Source organism: Perca fluviatilis, chromosome 20, assembly GCF_010015445.1.
Source record: "Perca fluviatilis chromosome 20, GENO_Pfluv_1.0, whole genome shotgun sequence".
Classification (NCBI taxonomy): domain Eukaryota; kingdom Metazoa; phylum Chordata; class Actinopteri; order Perciformes; family Percidae; genus Perca; species Perca fluviatilis.
In genome coordinates this window covers 18,084,005-18,102,009 of record NC_053131.1, presented here as the reverse complement: position 1 = coordinate 18,102,009, position 18,005 = coordinate 18,084,005, and the positions used below count along the sequence as shown (strand labels likewise).

The window sequence follows — 18,005 nt, the reverse complement described above, 5'->3', positions numbered from 1 at the left end:
TTAAGACAGAGACGGGATAGAGGATCTTGGAATAAGAGGATAGTGCGGGGCGAAGATGTATTACAACTTCCTGTTTCCCGTTAAATGGGAATTTGACGGCATGCCTCCTCAAAATGAAAAACTTCACAATTTAGCTTTGCCAAGGTATTTAGATTGTAGGCTACTGGCCAATTCTGAAATCAATCAGGTTACATCTGTAGGAGTTTGTTAATGGTCAAAAACATAAAAAAAAAAAAAAAAAAATGCATTTTCAATTCAAAATGTCTGACTTCCTGTTGCATTTGGGATATGGCTCCAAGAGGCTTTTCTATAAGTCTGAGATACAGTAAGATACATGTGCTTACCAAATTTCATACATCTAGGTAAAACTCATGGCAGGGGCTGCTTCTTTGATAATTTGTAGGGGGCAAGCCAGAGACACCCATCAAATGTACATTTGTTACCACTTCTGTGATGTGCAAGTGTGCAAAGTTTCATAACTTTCCCAGCATGTTTAGGCCCCCAAAATTGCAATTCATTTGGATTAACAAAAATAAACAGAGCAATTTCAATAGGTCCTTCGCCGACCAACGCTATCAGTGCTCGGGCCCTAATGAGTAGTTTCAAAGACCGACCGGTTGCAAATCTGAATCAAACACCAGCCAATTAATAGCTGAGCATTTGCACTGCATACAGATTTTATCCAAAGACTAAGACACAGATAGAAATCAAAAACTTTATTACAAAAATAAGTTACACTCACCTCCATTTTACAGTATAAAACAATTTATTTGCAGGAATGCAAAAAACGTTGTTGGCCACCAACAATAGTTTAAAACTGCTAACATCTTTTTTTTTTTCCAAAAGGTGGTTGTTATGATTTTATTGAGGGAGTTAACTGTATAGAAAACTGGGATTGAAGAGCAGTTTCCTTTATGCTATACCCGGGAAATGGAAATCCTTCACTGCAGTATCCCTTCTACCACTACGTGACTGATCCCTCACCAAATCATAGCAGCTAACGTTAGGCACACATGCACTGGGCAATATGGCAATTCAGTCATTCAAGATTAACTTGAAATATCTTTTACAAAGTTGCTGTCTTTGGAGCTGGGAAGGGATCATTCAAGATTAACATGATTTTATATGATGGACTGGATTAGGTTGTTTTACATGATGTTTGAAAATGTATTGGTATCAATATAAAAACAAACCCACTGGAATAATACAGTGGCACAAAAGGGACACTGCAGGGCTTTATTTTTGTTTTTTTTATTTTTTTTTAATCAAAGGCAGTTGGATGCCTGTGATCTTGAAGCCTTTACAAAAGTAACATTTTATCCGAAAAACTATACAACCAGTAACTACATACTCTGAAGAAGCAAGGCAGCTAATTCAGTTCAAAATAGGACAAAAGCAGGGCTTGTTCAGACTCATCATATGAGATTGTTTTGCATGCCCAGTTTGACTGTTTGCAGTGTCAGAGCTGCAGCTAAAATGACTTACATTAAGTACATTGTTTTTTGCGCGGCAGCTCTTGTGCATATTTTGTATGAAAACAAGCCCTGCTTTCATCAATATAGTTTCCCTATTTACAGTACAGGCCGGGTAGTTTAGTCCTCTGTACTGAGGTAGTCAACCAACCCTTTAAAGACAAGTTCTGAAAAGAACCACTTTCATGGAATGCCTGACTTATCCATGCCAGGTGGGTACACCCTAAAAACCTGCAAATGTTCTCTGTCAAACATCCAGATCAAACGATTAAGAACATGGATATTCCGACAATAAAAATTGCGATTAGCACAAAAATATACAATAGCATCAAGCTCCTTTGAGCCACTTCAAACCCAAGAACTTAAAAAAGTGCAATTTCTTCAATAATTATTAAAAAATGGCATGTTCAGGGACAGGGAAAGGGTAGATTGTAAGGGCAATACATGGGGCCCTGTAAATCAGGGCTGGGTGCAAGGGCTTGGGGCAAAGAGGCTGTGGCGAGTATTTAGAATCCTCCGGTCATCTTTTTAAGGTGGCAGTTTCAGAAAAAAAAAAAAAAAAATTAATATGGGAGGGGAGATGCTTCTTCTGTAAGGCTGGAATATCATTGGACCTTTTGTCGTGCTCTTTTGTTTCAACATCCATTGCAGCTTACGGTGTAACCCCACACATCAAGTCAGTACCCACTGTGACAGGTCAGGACCGCCCTCGGCCACGTTTCCCTGCTGGACCAATGAGGAAAGATAAAATTAGTACAGAATTTTGAAAAGAAAATCCAGACACCCATGTTGCACCCATCAATAAGCATACTGACAGATTAATGAAATTCCACATAATCTAGACTGAAGACAGTTTTCCGACTAGGTTGGGACTCAGCTGGCCTCCTTAAAAGTAAAAGTATGTTGTGAATGACCTTTGTCTGTTGGCAAACAAACTGACCAGCTACTCTGAAAGATGAGACCGGTTAGGGATTAGTTATGAGACCAAAAAGCAGGTGTAACTTGCAGCCTCATAATTACTACCAACATAAATTTCAAGACCACCAATACCTGCGCTGTAGATTAACCCTCATTAACCCACTTTGAAACTACCTGCATCACAAAGATAAGTTTAATTTACCTCTGCTTGTTCCAGGGCCTCCTCGCTGGGAGAAGCTCACTCGACCCCTCGGTGTGACGCCACCGCGGCCCCTGGTCTGACTAGCACCGCCACGGACTCCTCCCCTCGCTCCTCGTACTCTCCCAGACCCCTGGAAGTCATCATAGCCGTAGTACGGGTCATCGTAGCCGCCCCGATAATTGTGGTAGTCGTATCCATAGTAATCGTAATAGTCTTCATAGCCATAATAGTCAGGGGGGTACGAGTAACCTCCGCGCCCGCCCCGGCCCCTGCCTCTCGTGGGTGGTGGCATGTGGGGAGGCCCGTAATAATAGTATTCGTCATACCTAAAATGATACAGACTCCACTTAAAAATGGCATCCTGCTTTAGATCAACATTTTAAAATTTGATAACTGCATGACTAAAAGGTCACAAGTTTTGAGTTGCATTGTTCCCTCTTACATGTGTGTTTTAGCGGCTTGTCTCTGGGCTTTGCGCTCTTTTCTCTTCTGGTCAGGGGGCTTGGCAAAGACAATTTCAATGTGCTCTCCCTCGAGGTCTTTGCCGTTGAGATCAGCCAAAGCCTGTGAAATTGACCAAGATAGTACAATTGTGTTTCTTTTTACTGCACTTACAAACTTAAATTTAAGCTCAATAAAGGTCTTGCACGTTAGTCCAGTTTCAAAGTTTATTTTTTCGTCCATACCTTCACAGCACCATCTCTTTCTTCGAAGTGGATGAAGGCATAGTCTTTCAATTTTTTCACTCGCTCCAGCTTGCCAAACTGACTAAAGGCCTTTTCAAGTATCTCCTCTGTAACCGTGCTCGCTAAGTTCCTCACAAACAGCACTTTGACCTGGTAATGAAAAACACAAGGTTCAATTTATTTGCAGAAAAGGTAACAAATAACTGCAGCAGCCAATCATAGAAGAAAACACATTTTGGTCACATATACACATAGCAGTATGCTACTAATGACCTCTGGCCCTGTGCCTTACCTTGGCCATGACCTCTGGGTCTGGGTCCTCGATGGGATCAGCCCACTCCACGGTGACCACATTTCCCCACACCTTCACCTTGCCGCTCATTAGCCGGCGGCGGGCCTGAGCAGCAGTCTTGTGGTCTTCATACTCCAGGAAGCAGAAGCCCCGATTCTTCTTCTTGTCGTCAGGCTGGTGGTACAATATGACATCATTTAGACCCTCTGTAGAGACAAGAAACAGGGAAGAGAAGTGGAGAAAAGGCAGCAGGGTGTTAACTGCATTTATTCAACAAAAATGACCATTACATCAATGGCGTACCAACAAACTACTGACATCAAATCACCCTTTAGAAACAAAAAATGTCAAAAGAAAACAAAACAAATTAACTACGTTTGATGTCCAATCAGATCTTAGCGGTAAACCATCATGGTAACATAAGTTACTCCAGCATGGTAATGAGGTCATCATTTGGACACAAACAGGAAACGTTTTAAACAAACCCCCAAAGCTTCACCCACCGATTCTTTCGGTACAAATCTTACAGACAATCAAAATTGTGTATATATGTAAATGTAGGCATGAAGCTGCTGAATGAATTTTCTACAGAAAGAGAAATCCAAGGATGGTGCTCACCTGTGACTTTTGCAAATTCTTCAACAATTTGATCTTTTGTTTTACTCTTGGGAATGGAGCCAACAAACAGTCTATTATTGGCCACAGAGATGCACACTCCGATGTGTTTACCTGGTCGAATTTCATTGTTGTTGCACTGTGGAATTATGGAGAATATTGTAAGTAAGAGAAGAAAAAGAAACGTAGAATTTTGTCAATAAGTAAGCTGCGTTTTAACTAACAAATTCCATCACACCCTCTTTTTTTGTGGTCATACTTGCAGTAAACGTACCAATTTGACAGCCTGCTGTGCAGCTTCTTTAGTGCAGAAAGTGACAAAGGCATAGCCTCTGTTCAGGCCACTGAGGGGATCCATCATCAAGCGCAAGTCCCAGATGGGGCCAGCTTTCTCAAACAGCGGAACCAGCTCATCCTCAAAGAGGTCTCTGGGGATTTTGCCTACAAATATCTGCCAGGTTGAAAGGAAAATATGGTGGATTAGAGCAACACTTCTACTTGACATGTAGTGTAAAGTTAAGGCATAGATGGAAAAAAGGTATCCAGTCAGTTCTTAGCGGTAAACTATCAGTGTAACCATGGTTACTGCAGAAGACAAGTTTCATCATTTGGACACCGTATGAAACCTGAATGCACTTGGCCCATAATTTACAACCACCAACTCAGTAAGTAAATACCAGTGCATTGTTTTGGCATCTTCATGCTTAATGCATGGTACAACTCAAAAGATGGAATGTTCTGTACCTCTGTACCGATAGTGGGCTGTACCCCTGAGTGAGCAGACTCTGGTGGGGGACCTCCATACTTCCTCTGCCCTGTTGTCACATCAAGTGTGTAGCCAGTCCTCTCCAGCAAAGCCTGATCATAAGAAAACATGAAAAATAAAAGGATACCGTTTGACAAAAAAGAACACAATAGACTTGTGGGACAAAAAAATTAAAAATATCTTATTTGAATGAGTCTTATGGTTATAGAGATGAACTATACTCCCCATCCACTTTAATAAGAACACCTGTTCACCCGCTTGTGAGTGCAAATCTCTAATCCGAAACTGCTGATCTACTAGGATATTCACACACAACCATCTCTAGTTTGACAAAGAATAGTCTGAAAATATCTAATGAGCAGCTGTTCTTTGGGTGAAAATGCCTTGTTGATGGTAAAGTCCGAGGAGAATGGCCAGACTGGTTCTAGCTGATTGAAAGGCAACAGTAACTCAAATAACACTGGTTACAACTGAGGTATGCAAAAGAGCATCTCTGAACGCACAACACGTCAAATCTTGAAGCAGATGGGCTACCCAGCAGAAGACCTTAACGCGTGCCACTCCTGGCAGTCAAGAACAGGAAACTGAGGCTACAGTTGGCACGGGCTCTCCAAAATTGGACAATACAAGATTAGAAAAACCTTGTCACGTCTGATGAGTCTCGATTTCTTCTGCAACGTTTTAGTTGGTAGGGTCAGAATTTGGCGTTAATTTGAAAGCATGGATCCATTCTGCCTTGTATCAACGGTTCAGGCTGGTGGTGGTGTAATAGTGTGGATACTTTTTGTGGCAGACTTTCGGCCCCTTAGTACCAATTTAGCATCGTTTAAACACCACAGCCTACCTGCGTATTGTTACTGACCATGTCCATTCTTTTATGACCACAGCGTACCCATCTTCTAATTGCTACTTCCAGCAGCATAACGCACCATGTCACAAAGCTCAACTCCTCTCAAACTGGTTTCCTGAACATGAGTTCACTGTACCCAAATTGCCTTCACAATCATGGTGGAAAGAGATTTGCATCATGGATTCCGACAGCGGACAAATCTGCAGCAATTGTGTGATGCCATCATGTCAATGTGGTCCAAGTACTAAGTTTCCAGCACCTTTTTGAATCTATGACACCAACAATTATGGCAGTTCTGAAGGCAAAACGGGGTCCAACCCGTTACCAACAAGGTGTTCCTAATAAAGGGGCTGGAGAATGTACATTTCCACACTGAGCATTAGGGGTGGGAATCACCAGAGGCCTCATGATACGATATCATCCCGATACTTATGTCACGATACGATATTATTGCGATTTTAAACACATTGCAATATTCTGCGATATATTGCAATGTATTTACCTTTTTTCCAACTTCAGATTTTTCCCAATTTCAAATGATGTCTCAAAAGGACAATTTTGTCAACATCCGTTTTATCTAAAAAGATACATTTCTGTTTGTTCATCTCACTTCAATTTTATTGCTGCAAAATGGGATTGTCAAGCAGACAAACTGACCAACACATACATCATAAAAGATCGATACATGGCATCTGTGTATCGATACAGTATTGCCACGAAAAATATCGCGATACTATGCTGTATCGATTTTTTCCTCCCACCCCTACTGAGCATTCCCACATTTTGTCCCAAGCACTAAAACAAATACAACTTTCTGAATTTAGGATAAGTTCTCACTTTGATTTTAGCTTCATCTGGTCCTTTATTGGTATCTGACACTTTGGTCCCTTGTTTCTCTCTCTGTCTGTACGTCTTCATCACGCCACAAAGAAAGGCACTTTTGTTCTGAAAAAGAAAAAAAGAAATAGACAACTTAGTACTATCAAACATATGTAAATAAATCATTAGGACATCTTCTGATTGACACAAAATGAATATTACACAGGACAATGAAAATCGGTCTTGTAGATAAGCTATGTGCTATTGTGCAACCACAATTCAACTACAGACCACTGCACAGAGGACAATCATCCACATTGTCTGAAGGCATCAGAAATGAAAGATCCAAGCTATCTAAACAAGTGGTTCTCAAACTTTTCTCAATAATGTACCTCCTTTGAAAGGGCAAAACCTTTTTGGTAGAAAAAAAAAAGGCAATATGAAGAAGTACTACAACGCTGCACCATCAGTGTTGGCTTTACTAAATAATAACCTGGTAACTGAAAAACACTTAAATGCCATTTCAAATGTTTAGAATCTCACTAATTTCATTCACAGTATAATATTTTTTTTTATTAAAATAAATGTCCCCCTGCAGTACTCCAAAGTACCCCTAGGTGTATGCGCACCCCCATTTGAGAAACGCTGACCTAAACAATACACCAACAGTGCCACATGCATACCTGAACATGTGAGAGGTCGCTGTCCTTAAATTGCAAGAGGACTTGCAGAGCACCTTCCTCGTTGAATTCTTTTAGCGCTTCAATTGCTCGATCATCTAAGTCACTGTGTGACACCAAACCTGGAGAAGGGAGGCGGGAGACAGAAACAATGAGCTACTATCAAGAAAGACTGAAAAAGTTGTCATTACTAACTTGTTATTCAAACACAAGAAAGGATCAAACAAGCATTTGCAGACGAGTAAATTTTGCAACAAATATCTTTTACACTGTGTAGTGGATAAATAATGATTACTAATGTTACAATTGGGAGGGAGGAGCGGGAACAGCCTAATCTAAATGGAGCTGTATTCAGTAGTCAGGCTGCACTTTACTCTCCAATCAGCGACAAGTTTTTTGCAGAACTAATCACAACAGATGTGACAGTGCAACTCGATATGCCAGTGCCCCTCTATACTGTGGCTGGGAGTTTCTAACGAGCCAGTCTGCATTCTCCTCTATGGAGGGGTGGTCACCTGTCCCAGGCAGCCACACACCAGACAGCTGCTGCCATTGTTTCTGTCTCGGTCCCATCTGGCTGAAAAGGCTAGACCAGTACTTTGCTAGATCTGACCGACCAAACAAGTCCTAAAATGACCCCCAAACTTTGTCACTGCAGCTCGCCCCGTACAAACTGGTAAAAATCTGACCAGAGCAACAGGGATTTAAGTTGTGACTGACATCGTACTTACACCAGTTCGTTCCTCTGCAATAATTTTATAGGATGCACAGAAACTTCATGGAAATTAATGGAGAGACAGGCTCACCAAGACACTCCCAGGGAAAAGACAATTAATTCGCCCTGACACCAGTGATCATGCAACCATATTGGGAATGCAAATGCTGCAATCATTTACACATTTTGACAATGGTAAAATGTAATCTAATATTTTGAAGCACTGCAGTACCCATTTTGGTAGGAAACCACAAAAAGTTGCTTCATGATCCCAATTCCCCCATTCAAAAAGGTGATAAAATGACAGTACATGCAAGAAATTGATAAACAAAAAAATGTGCATATTTGATATGCAAGTATATTCATTGTGCCTTACCTGCTATGTAAATTTCATCTAGTTTTTCAGCAACTTTCTGTGGTAAACCAGCTTCTAATAAAGTCTGGAAGTGCTCAGAATGGGTAACTGCAGCAGAGGTGTCCATTGGTTCTTCTGGACCATTTCCATTAATATGTTCTGTGGCCATGTCTCCAGAAATCTGTGTAAATGCAATGAGCCAAATTAATCCTGGGTCAAGGGCAAGACTTGGGATGGGTTCAGAAAAGTGTAAAGTCTCTGACTTATCAGGAAAAAAAAAAAAAAAAAAAAAACATGGTTTGGCCATACAGATACAGAGTGACTTTTGAATTAATAAGCACAAATTATCAATAAACAGGAGATTTCGCTGTGTGCAAAACAAGTTGTCATGGTTGTGTGGTCCTGTACCGTCTGGAGACTTTACACTATCCTGACATAACATTTGCAGCTCTCAGCTTGCATTAGGTAGAAGCCCAGAAACGTGTGTGTAGGCATTTGACAGATGCACGCAGGACAGACATTGCACATACCAAATTCCCCACAGAAATCAATTGAATGACATTGTTTTAAAATAAAAAATAAAAATACTGGGTTTGTGTCCATGTGGCAGTATTTTCCATTCTGGTTTGTTCTGGGTTAAGAAGTTTTTGCAAATGGTGCCAAGTCCACTTGTTAACGCCTGTATCACAGCCCTCGTCACTGCTTGTGTAGACGCCTTGTCTGCTTTGGTCTCTAAATTACATGTTAACTTACCTTCTCACTGCTGACTTCAGCACAGGCTAGATAGCTGATACACGTGTTCCATCAGAGAGTGAGCCCTGGTTTCCGGTAGCTGACCAATGAGCAAGTATGCAGCCTTTAGCATTTTGTTTCTTGACACTTATATTGTGACACTAAGCTGACTTAAATTGTCACGTTAATGGCAAACTCAAAAATTACTTCCCATTAGTTTGTATCGACAGACACTAAGGCATGCACTTATGCAATATAACTGCTCTCTGGTCACATTACTAACGTTATATCCGGCAACGCTGGGAAAAACGTGGACGGTAATCATAACTTAGCTAACCTTACCCTTTATCTAATATCAGCATCTTAAAATATATCTTGCAACTGATATCTCGTGACATTAGTGACTGTTAATCAATTTCATTATATCTGTAAACACGTGCTTTGTCTGGTTAAAAACATTTTTGCAACGTTGAAAGTAACTAACGATAGCTAACATTAAACCCCTCGTGCAAATCAATCTTGCATTTTGAACATGTAATGTTAACAAATCTCGGGAATACATTAGCTATGTTTTAATCGACGTTAACGGTAACGTTAGATTTAGCGGGGAGGGACTGACTCGCACACGTTGAGGCTAACGTTAGCTAGCGGGCTAGTTTGCACAGCTAGCTAATGTTATAGCAACCAAGCTAACTAGGGACCATCATCGGGTCAATAACATAACGTGCTAGTATGCATATGCATTCGATACCATAAGTTAGTAGGCAATGAGCATGTCATGTTAGTACGGTAGTAACGCAGCATCGCAAATTCTTGCTAAGATAACTGGCTTTTACCAGCTAGCTTCTGTTAGCATACGATGACAATGAGCATGTCATTTCCATGATCTGTCAAAATAGGCTACCTTAAGCTAGCATGCTAATTCGAAAGGAATTTCAGTGAGGCCATTGTTACAACGTCATTTGTCGGTACGGACTTCATCAGTTGAAAAAGTATGGCTTTTAAAATGAATTGGATTTAATGAGGCCTTGAGAGCTAGATGTTTAGCCTGCTGGATGCGTGGTTTGTCAACGTGCCGCCATATAGGAAGAGTCCATTTTCAAAAAGCCGGTCTGGAGAACTCGTTCCCAACCACCACCAGTTTCCACATTGTTTGAAACAGCACCGCACGATTCAGACTTTTTAGCAATCAATTAAGCAACAATCACGTGACAAAATAGTAGCATTCGCCCTACCTGCCGCTGGATCACCAACGTGTATGTTGTTGATTATTTAGGAAGATAAATGTGATATTTAAAAGACAGAAAAAGTGTAAAACTCCCGGCACTGATCCGGCTTCAGTCATTCACTCTTGATGATGTAAAATGGCTGCCACGTTCACGCCTCGAGTTTTGTCTCGTCGATGGGGTTTCTTGGACATCCCTGCACGGGCTTGCCTTGTATGCTTTTACAGAAGAGCAGCAGGTCATTCAAAGCATCCATCATAATTACCGTACTAACGACGAGTAATTTCACGACAACAGTACCATTTATGTGACGGATACATGTTGGCTAATAGAACAGTTAAAAGCATAGTTACAGAAACAAAACATTGAGACTGAAAGCCAGAACTCTGAATTTAAATACAAAAGTCAACACTAAAGAAATAAAACAAGCAAAGCATATCCTACAATGAAAATTAGCCTAACATTAATAATTTACTAATGATCTACCACCTCCATTAATAATGATAACAGATGTTAAACATGGTCAGTATTCCCAGACAAAATGTTATCAAATGCCAGTATATTTATATCTAAAACTATATACTGTGTGTGCGACCATAACGGACACTGAGAGAGTAGGCCTACTGAGTATTTCAGGAGTGTTTGACTGAAAAGTAGTGAGGTAGATCCCACTTTCCGCCACACAGTGTCACTCTTCTCATTGAACATGAATCAGCTACATGAACAAAAGAATAGGACAGAGTAGGCTATGTGTATAGAAAACTAGGCTATATGATTATTTGCTTGATACAACATAAGGGGCAAGGGTTTGCACTACTGAAGAGTATTACGTTTTTATAAAAAATGTTTTTACTGATTTTGTAAAATATTCTCTGCAACATGTTAGGAAAGAAAAGTTGTAGGCTAGTTGTCATTGTGCATGCATTGCAACCTGGATCAGATTAAACCGTTGTTACTTGTGTCTATGTTTGTTGCAAATAATCTAGTTTGTAAAACTATGTTATTTATTGTCAACATCATACTATGGGTTCAAAGTGACTGTCAACTGCACATTGTCAAATTCCACTTGGGGGTTATCTTTTTAAATTAAAATTTTTGGGTTCACATATTTGTGACAGTCCAAGGTTAATACATGATTACATGTGTCAGTTTTGATAATACTTACCAATACATGGCACTACAATACAAATACAATTTACAATACCTTTTACAATACAAATACATTGCAGTGACAATACAATGGTATGAATTTGGCATGGGCTATCTGCTATTTTTATCCCAGCTAGAATGAATCATGGGCTTAATGTTTGGCTCAAGGTTGACATAATAAAACTTTAGCAGGTAACTGACTCCAACAACCCCCACAGGTATAGAGCATTAGCAGCTGGAGGATGATGGCTGGAGGATTTGGAATATAACTTATGCAGCTGTTAAGGAATAGAGCTACAGAATGATTGGATGTAATAATAATAATAATGTTTCACAAACAAATGTAACTTACTTAACAATTAAAAACATTTTTGAATGACACAAGACAAAAAAGAACAATTGCAAAGCTTAAAACAAGTAAAGAATAAATCAAAGGGTAAAATATCAAATACACAACAACTTCCAGTTTAGTAAAAGCTTTGAGAATAAGCTTTGTCTTCCCTGTCCATATCAGCCGCAGATTGTTTTTTTTGTGATCCATTTTTTATTGATAGTATCATCCGCAGATTATTAAAGACCCCAGAAAACTCTAGAAGTGGAGTTAACAATGTCTATTTTGAATTTATGGGACTACAATAATTTTATTGCTCAGGTCTGTGAAGGCTCCTCAGAGAACAAACATAGCTCAGACAGATCTTTTATAAAACAATTGGTACAGAATGTTTGGCATTGAGCTTTGAAACAAATAGGCAGCAGCCAAGACTGTAGAAGACATTTTCTGTACAGTTTTTTAGGTATTAGCCAAAACTCTCTCTGCAGAATTAGTGAACCTAAACTGCAATAAGACATGAATAAGAACTATACAATTAAACTTAAAAAATAAAACTTTTTTGCCATAAAAACTCAAATGAAGATCCAGTTTCTCAAGTCAGCATCCTATTTATAGAGGTATTACCAAGATAATTAAGGTTAAAGTATTTTGAGGGTTTAAGAAGTGAACAAGGTCTTTTATTGGCATCAATATTGCCTCTTTAACCTAAATATAGTATTACATATCAAACTGATATAGCCGTTGATGTTTGTTTTTTGTTTTTTATTTCATTAATATGACCATATGCATGCTTATTAAAACAATATGACTTTCTGTTTGTCCGTCTCTGACAATGTCTGCTTGTTTAGTGATATACAGTAACTAAGAGCCTCTGATGGCCAGCAGAGCCACTGTTTTATGGCTCTTGAATGAGATAAAGGACCATAAGTCCCTATATTACAGACCTCTCATGCCACCGTGTGGAGAGAGTGTCCCAAGCAAAATGATCTGTCTCCTGAACAGCAAAACTTCGATGTCTAAGATGTATAAGTGTGTATGCATGATGTGAAATTGATCAATTCTTAAAGTTTTATGCAAAAATGGTGCTTTCCTTTTAGGAAAAACAATTCATATTTCAGAATAGAAAAAACATTTTGTATAGATGCAGCAACTAAGATGGATAGTTGAATTTTTGCACTGGTTCTGAGTGCAACATTTTAAAATTTGCAAAAGGCAAGCATGCGTGGCATCTTATAGTTAGTTTTTCAGATCAAATATACTTTAAAGACAGGTGCAGACAAAAGATATGCCAAACAAACCTTCTTCAACAAATGTATTGTCTAACAAAGATAGAAATGTCTGTTTATTTATATTATTCCTTCTTTTTGTTACTATCATTTCACTAAAGCTCAACATTGAGGGAAACATTTCCCAGAGAAACAGATAGATTGAATGTTATACCAAAAAGACTAACTTTGGAAGCTATGCACTTTATTTGATTAACTAAGTTTGCAGAAGCTTAGCTTCAGATTAACATTTGAATATATTTTTGGTCTCCTAACACGGCATCTTCTGGTTAGTTTATCAGATCAAATATAATTTAAATATACCAAGGTCTCTTGTTAAAACTCTTTTATTTAATGAATATTTTTAGTTGGCCCTCAGTTTTGGGAATGAGCCACGATCATAAATATGCTCGGACTTGATGGGTTTCAATCTTTATTCATTTGAATACACTAAATATTCTGATTAGCTTCATAGCCAAGAAAACTACAGATCTAATTTAATAACGTCATTTGTTGTCTGGTGTCACTGACCTTTTGATGCCAGGCCACCTTGGCTTTGAACTGAGCCTGGCTGAGAATACAGCCATGACCTGCCAACTTCACAGTGTGCTCTCTCCTCAGTGACAGAGTCGACACTGGAGCCCCTGAGAATATATCTGACTAGTGTTTCACCAAGCGTGACCATGTAGGCTACACAATTTACTCTACACCTGAGGCTTTCCACATCTCTGTGGTTCTCATCCTCATCCATCCCGATCAATGTACCACATAAAAAGAGAGTCTGAGCTACCTGCAGAACATAAAAAAAACTCAAAACCACTCTTTGTTTTTCATAAATCAGGAGGCTAGAAGCAGGTCAATGAGAGAATACAAATATATAGAAGGGAAGCTGCACATGTCCTCAAACTAATCCTCTGTGCTTTTACTCTCACCTTTGGTGTTTTTTTTGTCAATGAACTATTTTTGGGCTCTAATGTACAACATACTTTCCGGTGTCTTAAATACCTCATATCTCTCGTATCTTAAACATATTCACATACTCACTCAGCTCAACTCAGTCATCGGTCCACTCCATGATGCTTTCAAGCAATTATTTTAGACACCGCTGCAAATAGCCAAGTGTGACGTTATACTGTATAAGAATATAATGTGATTCAAAAGTTGTCAGATCTTGAGCAATGGGATGTTATTCATTTTTATCTGTTGATGTTTGATTCTGTTTTTATGCTTAAACATTAATGTTTCAGTAATAGGCCTATTGTGTCAGTTCTATTTGATTGACAGGACATTTGGTTTGATGTTGATAAAATGACATGTGCCATAAAGCAATAGCACACAATGCAACAGCCACTGATATCAATCTTATCAGCAGGAATGGAATTTGGTATAGTTTATTAAACAGTAGGGTTTACAACACAATATTACAAAGAAGCAAGAAAACAGCCAATAGAACATCTTGTCTTCCGCACTTATTGAATTACGAGTCTTAGGCCAAGGATTTATCACCAGCACAACCAAGGAAACAGAGCATGGGTACTTATGTAAACAGACCATTGAAATACACAATAAATTCATATTCATCCTTGACATTTCCGATGTTGGAGGCGGAGGCAAAGATGGATACTCCTTAACAACTATCAGATATCGCTCCATTTAGTCATAACTTCTTCCATCCATCAATTCCTCCAGTTTTGAAAAAGCCTGCAGCACTGACCTTAATTTTGCTTCAACATATAGTGTAAAATCATGGGTAAAAAGAACACACCCATAATAAATAATTGATGTAATATTTTATTTATTTACTCTCTTTTTAAATACAATTTGTTATATTTAAAGATATGGCGTACAGTATGGCATTATTCCAGTAGACCCTATAGAGTTCAAAACCCCCAGGTGTGATACAGGGCACCAGTATGCATTACATAATATGTACAGTATTGCATGTATTGACTGATGCAAATAATGGTTAGTGTGCAGATTATGCTTTGCAATTAATTGATAAATTGTTTAATCAATTAAACATCCAAAAAATTGTGCAAAAATGGCCATCACTTGTTTTGTCCAACCAAATTTCCAAAACAGAACAATATTCAATTTACATTATATATGACAAAGAAAATCAGCAAATTGTCACATTTGAGAGGCACACAGGATGTTTGACATTTTTCACCTTATTTGGCTTTTTAAAAAAATAACCAGTTATTCATCAATTATTAAAATTGTTTTGTCTATTGACTAATCGATGAATCGACTAATCGTTTCAGCTCTGAACTGATGTAAAGATTTCAATGTCTGATTATTTGTGTTAAATTGAGATTAACTCTCGTATCATTTATTTAATTAATTTTGCTTATAAGCAGCCACTCATTGGTAGATCAGAGCCTTCACAATTGGCATGTCTCTCTGAAAATGTACACCTATATAATTAGATTTTACCGTTTGAGATTTTAGCATTACACTTTTACACTCTTCATAAATTAATAAATTAAAAACTCTTTTAGGCCACGTGCAGCCTAAAATGGTCTCTATGCAGTAAACCGAAATTACCAAGAAAAACTCAAATGACCCTCCATTTGCTGTGACATGACAAATAATAACAACCCCCAGTTACCAAGTAACTAAAACCCAGGGATTAAACTCAGCATCCATAGTCAGGATGGAAGGATGATGGAAGTATGTTTTGGCTTTCCACGATTTGTTCTTATCATTTTGTCCTTTAAAGGGATTATGAGAAAGGTAGCAAAGAGGTCAGTGAGATCATTGATAAGGTTGGTAGGTTTCACCTAATCCGCCGAGTCGCCACAAACTGAGGGACACAGGTATAAAACGACATGAAGGGAAGCAGGAAGCCATCCTGCACAGAGGCACAATGAAGGGGCAACTTTCTTTCAGCATGGTAATACTCTATCTCTATCGCTGACTTACTCATGCTTTGATTCAACAGATTTTTGATTGACCATTTTTCTTTTGTCTCTGTATTAATAGGTAACTGATACAACCACGATGGGCTCAGTGAAATCAGCTGGACTTTCTATTCTTCTGTTGTCTTTTCTTTTTTACATAGCTGATTCTTACCCCAACATTGACAGTAAGATTTTTACAGATACAAGTACTAATGTGTTAAGTAACTCTTCTCATAAATCTAGTACACAAAACAAGGATTTACTTCAGTAAATTAGCACCATCTGCTTATATTTATCTATGTTGACAAAGATTGTACGCTGTGGTTTAAAGATGAATCTCAAAATGTCACTGTATCACAAGCTGTCCGTGATCAATAGCACTGTCTTTCTCCAGTGGGCTGTGAGGAGTGCAAACTGGGAATGAACAATCTTTTCTCGAGGGATCGTCCGGTCTACCAGTGCATGGGCTGCTGCTTCTCCAGAGCGTACCCAACACCTCTCACGGCCATGACGAAAATGGAGATCCCAAAGAACATCACCTCGGAGGCAACATGCTGTGTTGCAAAGGACTACTATGAGGTACAGGTGCAGACAAAAGATATGCCAAACAAACTTTTCTTTAAATAAAAAAAGATAAAAATGTATGTTTAAGGAATGTTTCAAAAGTATTCCTTCTTTTTGTTACAATTGTTTTACTGCAGCTAAACATTGAGGGAAACATTTCCCAGTGAAACAGATAGATGGAATTTCATACCAAAAAGATAACATTGAAAGATATGCACTTAATTTGATTAACTAAGTTTGCAGAAGCCTATCTTCAGATAAACTTTTGAATACATTTTTGCATAAAACAAGGACTGTGGATTTTGTCCCCCATCACCCACACTAAAAAATCAATTAAGGAGGGGACCTTTTAATGTCTCTTCACACTGCTAAAAAGAGCATTTGATTATACATATTTACTGCTTTAGATTGATATGACTTTGTTAATAATCACTATTGTGTCTTTCTCCTCATCTGTGCATTTTTCAGATAGAGGTGTACGGCATAAGGGTGAGAAACCACACAGACTGCCACTGCAGCACCTGCTACTACCATAAGATATGAACATGCTGGGAACTGGAGACAATTCTGCAGCGCTCGGCTTGGCAACACATTTTGTTGTTCATTTGTTTTAAATTGTATGCTCATGTGTTGCCAGATAATATTTTTTTTAGAAAGTCTGTGTCTGTGTTATTAGCCTACATTCTTGCATTGTTATATGATTAATTGTAGCTTGAAAAGCAATTAAAATGTGCAATCCAGATGTTACATTCTCATGAATGTGTCTGAAATGCATGGGATTGGAGTGTGTGTGTGTGTGTGTGTGTGTGTGTGTGTGTGTGTGTATTGGGAGCAATTTTATAGGTGTGTTACAAATCAATAAGTTGCTTTAGACAAATGTGTCTGCTGAATTAATGTAATGTAAGGAATAGTAACATAAGTAACTGTCTGAAAGTGAAAATTGACTTTGAGGTTGATAAAAGGTTTGTGCCATGTCGGACTAACAGACTGACAGAAGTGGTAGCCAAAAATATGTCAAGTAGCTATTAAACAACAGAACTGAAATTGAAACAAACATCGAAGAGAAGTCATTAAAATGCTCCAAAAAAGGAAAAATTATTAGCCAAGTTTAACTTTAACAATACCATGACAACTGAGCAAACTTCATCTGCTGATGAAATGATATGATGGAAAATTTGAATTCCTTCAGAATTGCTTCAAATGCTTAAATCATTTATTGAGTGTGTAGATGGTAATATGTAGAAAGTAGGGTAAACCCATGTGTGTATTTGTGGAAATAAATTTAGCCACAGTTTGATGGTAATATAAAACTTCCAAGAAGTCATACGTAGTAAGTATACAATAACCAGTGATATTTCGGCATCACTGTTTTTTAATGCTCCTAATAATTTACAGACAATCACCAACACTTTTATCCATTTATAAAGTAACATGCTAGGTTTGGGTTGCCTTAACCAGGAGTCTT

General features: G+C 38.5%; 2 protein-coding genes across 6 annotated transcripts; one reads left to right on the top strand and one right to left on the bottom strand.

Annotated features, from left to right (window-relative positions):
* Positions 1–747: 747 nt before the first annotated feature.
* LOC120549327 (heterogeneous nuclear ribonucleoprotein Q) lies at positions 748–10,486 on the bottom strand. Of its 3 annotated transcripts, none has more exons than XM_039786157.1 (12): positions 10,338–10,486; positions 8,392–8,551; positions 7,304–7,422; positions 6,639–6,746; positions 4,930–5,043; positions 4,460–4,636; positions 4,189–4,324; positions 3,571–3,776; positions 3,279–3,428; positions 3,035–3,156; positions 2,593–2,918; positions 748–2,198 (listed from the first exon to the last, which is right to left on the bottom strand). In XM_039786157.1, exons 2-12 carry the CDS (start codon positions 8,537–8,539, stop codon positions 2,170–2,172), a joined length of 1,635 nt encoding a protein of 544 aa, XP_039642091.1. In that variant the 5' UTR covers positions 8,540–8,551; positions 10,338–10,486; the 3' UTR covers positions 748–2,169. The 3 variants fall into 3 exon arrangements, with proteins under 3 accessions (XP_039642091.1, XP_039642092.1, XP_039642093.1); XM_039786158.1 differs by having other exon boundaries at positions 748–2,195; XM_039786159.1 differs by lacking the exon at positions 8,392–8,551 and having other exon boundaries at positions 10,338–10,480.
* On the top strand, positions 9,107–17,282 carry cga (glycoprotein hormones, alpha polypeptide). 3 transcript variants are annotated; one of them, XM_039786162.1, is made up of 4 exons: positions 9,107–9,217; positions 16,059–16,161; positions 16,371–16,555; positions 17,009–17,282. In XM_039786162.1, the coding sequence occupies exons 2-4, from the start codon at positions 16,077–16,079 to the stop codon at positions 17,081–17,083; spliced, it is 345 nt and encodes a 114-aa protein (XP_039642096.1). In that variant the 5' UTR covers positions 9,107–9,217; positions 16,059–16,076; the 3' UTR covers positions 17,084–17,282. The 3 variants fall into 3 exon arrangements, with proteins under 3 accessions (XP_039642096.1, XP_039642097.1, XP_039642095.1); XM_039786163.1 differs by lacking the exon at positions 9,107–9,217 and adding an exon at positions 9,380–9,419; XM_039786161.1 differs by lacking the exon at positions 9,107–9,217 and adding an exon at positions 15,806–15,969.
* Positions 17,283–18,005: the final 723 nt, after the last annotated feature.